The 9,362-nt window shown below is 44.7% G+C and overlaps 1 protein-coding gene across 1 annotated transcript; it reads left to right on the top strand.

Annotated features, from left to right (window-relative positions):
• The first annotated feature begins 768 nt into the window (after nucleotides 1-768).
• LOC4327043 (probable indole-3-acetic acid-amido synthetase GH3.1) lies at nucleotides 769-3,712 on the top strand. Its single transcript, NM_001409040.1, has 3 exons — nucleotides 769-1,238; nucleotides 1,381-2,279; nucleotides 2,390-3,712. The coding sequence occupies exons 1-3, from the start codon at nucleotides 913-915 to the stop codon at nucleotides 2,995-2,997; spliced, it is 1,833 nt and encodes a 610-aa protein (NP_001395969.1). The 5' UTR covers nucleotides 769-912; the 3' UTR covers nucleotides 2,998-3,712.
• The last annotated feature ends 5,650 nt before the right edge of the window (nucleotides 3,713-9,362 follow it).

Here is a 9,362-nt window from a genome sequence, read left to right on the forward strand (position 1 = left end):
TTTTGTCTTAATTTTAACAATATGATATATGTTTAGTTAAAGTCATAAGTTTGTTTATAAAATAGGATTGTTGGTCAAACTAAAACAATACGGTTGAAATTGCCAAGTATCATGAAATGGATGAAATAAAATCATGTGGTACTAGAGGGATGTGCATGCTTGATTTGAAGACATAGGGTTATCGAAATAGGTTTCTATACTTCTACATTACTACTTTAGAAGGACTTCAATAACAGTGGTAGTGAATTTGCCATCCAACCTACTTCTATTAAAAGTTTTACAAGTTACACCCTTAACATCTTAATAGTACTCCAAATACATAGCCATATATAAAATTAATGTGATAACATATTCTATGGATAATATGTTTTTATTTATTTTTAAAAATATTGTGTTATTTTTTCTTTTATCTGTAGTAAAGAATGAGCGTTTAGTTAGGGTAGCATAAATGCGCAGTAACAAAATCAATACAGTAGAGTATGTAGCTATGTGTAGCATGCATGTTTTACATCTAGTGTGATTGTCTTAATCTTATTACAGAGCCCAGTCTCACGTTTTACATCTTCTCCATCTCCACGTATTGTGTGCAACAAAAAGAGAAGTTATGCTTGCTCTAAAGTCAGCATTAAATCAGTAGCATCAATACAGAGTGGAGTAGCATCAATACAGAGTAGGGCCATCTGACAACCAGTAAATGTACTGTCCACCGGGCCAACCCCATCTTCTTGACCTCTATATAATCTCACACATTCACACATCTTTCGCTCACACAAACCAAGCTCCATACCGCTGCCTACATCTCTGGTTAGTAGCCACCAAGGTCCAAGGAGTAACACGCTCCGTGAGAGACCGAAATCCAGGGAGCACAAATTGCACATTTGCACCAAGCACACTCGCTGCAGCTGCAGTGACATGCCGGAAGCACCGACCGCCAAGACAGCACCGGCCTACGGCTACGCCCCCGGGGCGCACGCCGAGGCGCTCGAGTTCATCGAGCACGTCACGGCGAACGCCGGGCAGGTGCAGCGGCGCGTGCTCGGCGAGATCCTGGCGCAGAACGCGCCGGCCGAGTACCTGCGCCGGTACGGAATCCCCGGGTCCCCCGACGTTGTCGACGCCTTCCGCCGCCTCGTCCCGCTCGTCACATACGAGGGCCTCCAGCCAGACATCCTCCGCATCGCCAACGGCGACACCTCGCCGATCTTCTCCGGGAAGCCTATCTCCGAATTCCTCACGAGGTATAGCACAATATATAACGTGACATGTTCATGCTTCCCCGTGTGTGTACGCACGCACGCTGCTGCGTGCAAAACCTAGAAAGACGTACGAGTTCATATCTGTACAGATCTTCATGCAATGGAATTTCATCATGTCCACCAGCTCGGGCACGTCGGGAGGGGAGAGGAAGCTCATGCCGACCATCGCCGACGAGATGAACAGGCGGTCGCTGCTGTACAGCCTGCTGATGCCGGTGATGAGCCAGTCGGTGTCCGGGCTCGACAAAGGCAAGGCGATGTACCTGCTCTTCGTGAAGGCGGAGTCGCGCACGCCGGGCGGGCTCGCGGCGCGGCCGGTGCTCACAAGCTACTACCGGAGCCGGCAGTTCCTCGACCGTCCGCGCGACCCCTACACATCTTACACGAGCCCCGACGAGGCCATCCTGTGCGTGGACTCCTACCAGAGCATGTACGCGCAGCTGCTCTGCGGCCTCGTCCACCGCGCCGACGTGCTGCGCGTGGGCGCCGTGTTCGCCTCCGGCTTCCTCCGCGCCATCCATTTCCTCGAGAAGCACTGGGCGCGCCTCTGCCACGACATCCGCACCGGCGAGCTCGACCCGGAGATCACCGACCGCGTGGTGCGCGACGCCGTCGGGCGGGTGCTCCGCGCCGACCCGGCGCTCGCCGACGCGATCGAGGACGAGTGCGCTAGGGCGTCGTGGGAGGGCATCATCCGGCGCCTGTGGCCACGCACCAAGTACATCGACGTGATCGTGACCGGCACCATGTCGCAGTACATCCCGACGCTCGAGTTCTACGGCGGCGGCCTGCCGCTGACGTGCACCATGTACGCCTCTTCGGAGTGCTACTTCGGCCTCAACCTGAATCCCATGTGCAAGCCCAGCGACGTCGCCTACACGCTCATCCCCACCATGTGCTACTACGAGTTCCTCCCCGTCAATTGCAACAATGCCACTGCCGAGGCGAGCCACCGCGACCTCGTCGACCTGGTCGACGTAAAGCTCGGGCACGAGTACGAGCTCGTGGTCACCACGTATTCCGGTAAATCTGCCTTACCTCTTCGACACATAACGTGGCCGCGCGCGATGGATGATATATATTCTTATATGCAGTAGTAATATATATAATTAACAGTTTTGCGATTGTGACAGGGTTGTATCGTTATCGCGTGGGCGACGTGCTGAGGGTGGCGGGGTTCAAGAACAAGGCCCCGATGTTCAGCTTCGTGCGGCGGCAGAACGTGGCGCTGAGCGTCGACTCGGACAAGACGGACGAGACGGAGCTGCACGCGGCGGTGAGCGGCGCGGTGCAGCACCTGGCGCCGTTCGGCGCGTCGCTGGTGGAGTACACGAGCTACGCGGACGCGGCCACCATCCCGGGCCACTACGTGCTGTTCTGGGAGCTGCGCGCCGGCAGCACGGCGGTGCCGGCGTCCGTGTTCGAGGAGTGCTGCCTGTCCGTGGAGGAGGCACTGAACAGCGTCTACCGGCAGGGCCGCGCGTGCGACAGGTCCATCGGCCCGCTCGAGATACGCGTCGTGGCGGAGGGCACCTTCGACAAGCTCATGGACTACGCGATCAGCCGGGGCGCGTCCATCAACCAGTACAAGGCGCCGCGGTGCGTGCGCCCTGGCCCGGTCGTCGAGCTGCTCGACGCGAGGGTGCAGGGCAAGTACTTCAGTCCCAAGTGCCCCAAGTGGAGCCCCGGGAACAAGCAATGGAACAAAAGCAAGGATCTGGTCGGCAAGGGAGACGCCTAATATTGAAGCTAGAGGGTGATGATCTGATCGAGTATTTGTGTGAGCTGGTAATTAATTAACGGTACATGCATATGGTCATTGGTCGATATGTTTCTTTAGGGATATGATAATTCATGTTTGAATTATCTCTGATGCTGCGAGAGGATCGAATAGTTATGAGATGACGACTTAGCCTATATGATCATTTGCTTTACTCTTTCTCTGCTGTAACGCAGTATATGTTATTTCCTCCGTCTCAAAATATAAGCATTTTTAGTACATTGATAAATTAAACATTTTTAAATTTGACTATTAATAGCAAGAAAAATAAAAAATCAATCATGTAAAATTGATATTCCTAGATTTATCATTAAAAACACTATCATAATATGCAACTTTTTTTATTTAAAATATTTTATTTTTATATATATTGTTGGTTAAAGTAGCATCTTGGATATCGTGTCAGGGTTTAAAATGATTATATTTTAGGACGGAGGGAGTAATTAGTAGCCGTATTGAATAGACTTTTCTACTCAAAGATATGTCTCTCAAATTTATGCACATCGCACGGTGTGCATGCAGTGCCGAGAATTTATTACTTGTCAAAATTGTTGGACTACTGCTACTGATGATAAATAACTTGTCAAAATGATAAACTACATCAAATACTACTATAGTAGTATATTATAATCTTCCTTTATACTAGTATATGCTATCTCATGATGGTTGACATTAACTTTTTCAGTTGCTCATGCACATGAATTGAACTCTGTTGTACGCACTAGCTAGCACTACCATATTGTTTGTTTCCGGGGAACATGGCTATCGAAATGGCATGGGTTAGTACACCGGTGAGTTTCCTATTTTAATCAGACTCATATTGTAGGCTTAGTTTTTACGCACTTTTGAGTCAACAGTCCATCTTTTGAGAGTGGCAATGTGGCATGACAAGTTTGAGTAATTGAGTTAGAAATATATTGAGATTCGTGCAGAGCTGTACAAACAAGCAAAATATAGTTCGTTTCCTGTTATCCCCATGGTTATTTTTTTTAGTTTTATTCTAGCAATAAAATAATTTCTTTAGAAAATATAAATAATGGTGCAGATTACGGCTCTCATCGTTTGACTTATTCACGGAATAAGCCAAACGGCATATTTGCAAATGAAAAATAATTTGTGAATAGAACTTTATATATGTGTTCTTAGTGATCTAAAAGCAAAGGCTGAAAAACAAACCTAGATGAAAAAACCCCAAAGTCAACTCTAAACTTAAGGTTAAAAATTCAAAATTTGGTTGATAAGTATAAGCATAAGTGAAAAGATGAGGCTGCACATATAAACGTCTCTAACAAAACATAATGTATAATATGGACAGCAAATTATTACCTTTCATTTATTTACTTATATATATATTTAAATTTATTTACATATTGAGTTTAGAATATATCTTAAGTTTTAAAACTTAAGATATTACTCCAATGCCTCCATTCCAAAATATAAGAATTTCTAGATTGTTTAGCACATATTAGGATTAAGAGAAAAGATTCTCTTTTAGTCACTGTATTCGTCAAATTTTGAATTTTGAATTGCTTAGGTTTTCCTTCCAAGTAATTAATTTATTGGCTGGAAATGCATGAATGTTCGTGTATTTAAATTATTGTTGTATAAGAAATGCTTATATCACGGTACAAAAAATTGGAATCATATATTTTTATTATATTTTAAAACAAATAGAGTAAAAGCAATATTGTAGACTATAACGTTGCCTAGATACCACGGATAGGCAGTTGGTGCATTTAGCTAGGTCAATGGAATGGTGCCTCTAAGGCCTTCTTTCCTTCAACTTCAAACTTCAATTTCCTCATTTTTTCTTAGCACGTTTCTCAAACTGTTAAATAAATAATACGTTTTGTGAAAAAAAACTATATAGAAGTTGTTTAAAAAATACATAAATCCATTTTTCAAGATTATAATTATTAATACTTAATTATTCTTGTGCTAATAAGCTGTGATTCATTGGTATCCCAGTTCTCTGTGATTCAGTGATTTGGTAATAACTTGGCAGAACAAAATAACATGTTAATTAACTCTTCCCCTAAGCATGGAATAATAATATATTAATTGTGTGATATATTGTGCCATTGATAATTTGTTAACAGCACGAACATACATATATGTTATAAATATATAGTCGCCAAATAATTATTGCGCACACAACAAAAATGTGTACAGGAAGAAAGGCCAATTATATACATTTTACTACTTCACTATTTTATGAGTTTTTGTTTCGCGAACGCGCAAAAGGATTCCACATCAATATATTAGAAGAAAAGAGTTTTTGTTACACAACACAATTAGCCAAACCGGTTTATGCCAAGGGAAAGGAGAAAAAACAAAACATAAACTGAAGCTTAGGAAAAACTACAGCGGCTAAACGCAACTCCTAACAGTGGGAAGGGGCAGAGCCACGCTATATTTCCAATAAATCCCCAAAAGCAGACTATTTTATGAGCTGTAGTGGCTTATATTAAAGGAAGCTAGTCCAAGCCAATTATAACTTACTAACAATTAATTTCGAAACAAAATACTCCATCCATTTCAATTTAGTTGTCGTTTTAGCAAATCTTACGCTAACAAGGAGGTGCGGCAAATTACATTACAACCCTTATTAATTATATCCTAATCATCTTTCTCGAAGTAAGCATTAAAATTTCTTGTGATGAGTACTTAAGTACTACTAGTATGTCTTTATTGGTGAAGGTGGGAAATAGGAATATGAGAATGATAAGTATTTAATTAAAAAATGAATGGTATAATGACAAGTAAATTGAAACGGAGGGATTACTAAAATAGTTAAATAAAGATACAACTTCATATTTATTAGCTCTATATTTTGGAATTACTAAATTTTATGGTAAAGTCTTTAGCAGTATTATAGGAGTTTGATTCTACGCCATTCTCAACCTTATCAAATACGAGTTCACATCGCCAATTAAATTCTTTTGTCACTTATTTGGATTGTAGCCACAAATTTGACAATGCCACAATTTTTGGCTTTGTTATTTGGCACTAGGCTAGCCTAAAACATTTTGGTAGTAATCCAACTAACCATGCATCTCTTCAAAAATTTTGCCTGCCAAATCTTGCGACTGGCAAAAAAAAAAAGAGTCAACGTTAGCAATTAATGGTAAAGAACAAACAAGTATTAATTAGATAGATTAGGCCAGGTTTGTATTCATGAAGATAAGGATTGTCTAGAGTTTTTGTTTTGTTTTTCTTTTTGTGCCTCTTCATTAGTGGAAACCGTATTTGTGGGGTTTTCGATGATGATCAAGGAAAACTTATTTGTTGAGTTGTTGCTGATACAATCGATATTGTCTCTTTTGGGCGCAAGTCGTCAGTTTGTTTTTTGTGATGCCGGTCGCTGATTTGTCCAGTTGAAGGACCGAAGATTGTGGTCAATGTTCATTCTCATACCTTTGTGCATGTCAGAGTTTATCAGTGTTGTGGCTGCAAGCGTCTTTATTCTTTGTTGACAGGTTAAATGTCTTATTTCCCTATAACAATAAGATTGTAATGTAATCAACCTTGTTTGGGAAAAGAAAAACTATTTAAAGAGTACATCATATGTCCAACCTTTTTTTACACAGAATTCTCTGCATGATCTATGTTAACGATAAACGAGCAATATAATCTAAGTACATAGTAGTGCTTGTGTTGATAAGTTGATGCCCTTGTCAGAACTTAACTTCCGTTGGCTATACGGTAAGACCTCTGCTTTCAAATTTTGCGTGTCTCCTGACTTGGTCGCACGCAGTGCCCAATCACGATAGTCACACAAAGATCATTACATTGTGCGTACGTACGACACATGTCGTTGCACTGTGTTCAAATGTACGACAATTCGATAGTTACAGGAAGATATATATATGGACCACAAAAAAATAACTCTAGTTACATTATTTGAAGCCGTTTAACGTCAGACTGGAAACATTTATTGCTGCTGGCAAGCTCAGGAACGTCATGCATATATAACGCAACCGGAGGGGTAGCCACGGCATCGTCTCACAGAGAACCCGGAAGCAAACAAGCAGAAAAGCTGAGCTATCCATGTGGACGGCATGGTACAAAGCGGACAGGGCGCCGGCAGAGCGGGGTCCCGAACCGGCGCGCTGCTCGACCAGCATGTGCCATTGTGTGCGCGCCGGTGCGACCGGCTCTGCCTCGCGCACGAACGGACATTTACGAGCCGGAGCGGCGTCGCCAGCGGATTCCGGGTAAAAACTCTCCTTGCCGTGCTTACTGATCCGTCGTTATACGTTTGGTTCTTCTTTCACGTAGGAGCACGTAGCATCAGGGAGCCATCAGCACACGTGTTGACGTGTAGCTGGGGACGTGAAGGACGTACGTGGCCCCCTCCCTCGTGGGGATGGTGGGGTTGGGCTGGCTGGTGGATATATGTCTTGTCCACCGTCGTCAGCTAGCGCCGGAGAGGAGGGAAATTTACGCAGCACAGTCGCAACGCGTGCGTGCGTGCATGCCTGATGCCTCCCCCGGCCGGAGACAGGGAAGGCCCCATGCTTGCTATGCGCCATTGATGGCCGGCTACCAAAGGTGCAATAGATTAATCGGAGGCAGGAAGTCAAGCTATCATTTAATCCGTTGTCCGATATGTTTGATACTACCCAGCTTCGTTTCTGATTCCCGGCCCAGTACCGGCCAGAGGCATTAGTGACTAATCAAGTTGGACTGATAAATGACAGAAAACTTGGTTGATTCATCACTCCATCACAACTTTATAGCGATGGGGCGTGCATGGATGCCGGAAAACCATCGAGCTCTACCGGAGTGGTGCGGTACGTGCCGCACTGTGCGTCGATTAGAACGCGGCGACGCCATTTAAGCCTTTTTTTTTTCTTTTTCAAGCGCTTTGGCCGGGCGAGCGGTGCTTGTCATCGACAGTGTGCGTGCGGCTTCGTACGCGCGAGCGATCGAGCAACACCGGCCGTGCGCGCAGCTAGCGCCTAGCGCACCACTCGTGGGAGCGGGACAGCGACGCGGCGCGGCCGGGGACATTCCCATCTACCGGCCGGTTTGGCGGCTTCTCCCCTCCCATCTGGTCGCCGTCCGGCTACAGCCGCGTTGCTGGTGCACTGTCCGCCTGTGGCCACTGTGAGCAATTCAACTCTTTCTTCATGCACGTACGCCCTCGGCTCTCTCCCTCTCGAGATGTCGAGAGCTCGGCAACTGCTGTCGCGAGCTGCATGTGCACGAGTGCACGACGGCGAACAGTACGCAGCCGTGCGCCCGTGCGTTAATATACGCGTCAATGTGCCATCGCAACCGATCATGACCAGCTCGGTACAACGGTACTCCTGTACTACTGCGTGTACTTGCACGACGTCACGGTCAGCTTAAGGCGTGTGTAATTGATTTCATCCTTGGTATCGCGTTCCGGCCCAGATGTCTCGGCCCAAATTGGCTGCTTCGGCATGGACGGGTCGTAACACTGGCTCGGTCCACATACATGGGCCCGATTATCGTGTTCCACCCACTTCTCTTGTTTTGAGATGAAAAAGATACATGAACCTGTAAGGCTGTAACATCGTAACGAGAGCTTAGCAATTGATACACCAGTAGCAGTAGGTTGGTTGCACTGGCCATGCGGAATGGACAATAATCGGCTAATCGCTCAAATAAAAAGCACAACTTACTGTACGAGATCAGTTAGAAGAATTTGTTATGGTAGCAATCATGAATGAAGTTTGGTCTGATAAAAAGTTTCCAGGGAGAGAGGGCATTGCAGAACAAGTTAGAAAGAATTATGTATGCTGCTTTTGATATCAGCCAAATGCTAATTAACTGGAAAGATCTGATGAAGGGACCAAAAGCTATCGAGCTCTGTCGTGATTCTCGGCCGGTAAAAGCATAAACGGATGAAAATAGCATCATTAGCATAATCAAATTATTTGAAAGACGCAAATATTAGGGAATGACCTAATATCAAATAATTAGAAGGGGTGAGCCTTCGAACCTAAGTCATCTAGCCCACCACCTTGTGGAGCTAGCTGGAAAACCCTTGGGTGTTTCTCATAATCAAATTATTTGAAAACAACTAACAGGCAAACGACATTATCTGTCATTTAACAGTAGTTCAGAAAGCACGTAAAAAGAAAGGCTACTCCCAGCAGTGAAATTGAGCATGCTCCTCTGCTGGTAAATCAAGTTCCTTGAGGCTGTAAATATAATTTTCATGGTCGTTGATGGCCGGTTTGAGTGAAAACTGTTGTTCCCTTGATTTCAGTTCATACCACATTCCTCATGAGTGTGATCATGTAAAGGGAAGCATTACTCGAATGACTGACGAAATAGCAGAGAACAAATTA

Source organism: Oryza sativa, chromosome 1, assembly GCF_034140825.1.
Source record: "Oryza sativa Japonica Group chromosome 1, ASM3414082v1".
NCBI lineage: Eukaryota > Viridiplantae > Streptophyta > Magnoliopsida > Poales > Poaceae > Oryza > Oryza sativa.

Coding starts and splice junctions, on each gene's coding strand:
- LOC4327043 (NM_001409040.1), top strand. CDS start 913: ATGCCGGAAGCACCGACCGCCAAGACAGCACCGGCCTACGGCTACGCC. Junction 1,239..1,380: donor ATCTCCGAATTCCTCACGAG/GTATAGCACAAT, acceptor CATGTCCACCAG/CTCGGGCACGTCGGGAGGGG. Junction 2,280..2,389: donor CGTGGTCACCACGTATTCCG/GTAAATCTGCCT, acceptor CGATTGTGACAG/GGTTGTATCGTTATCGCGTG.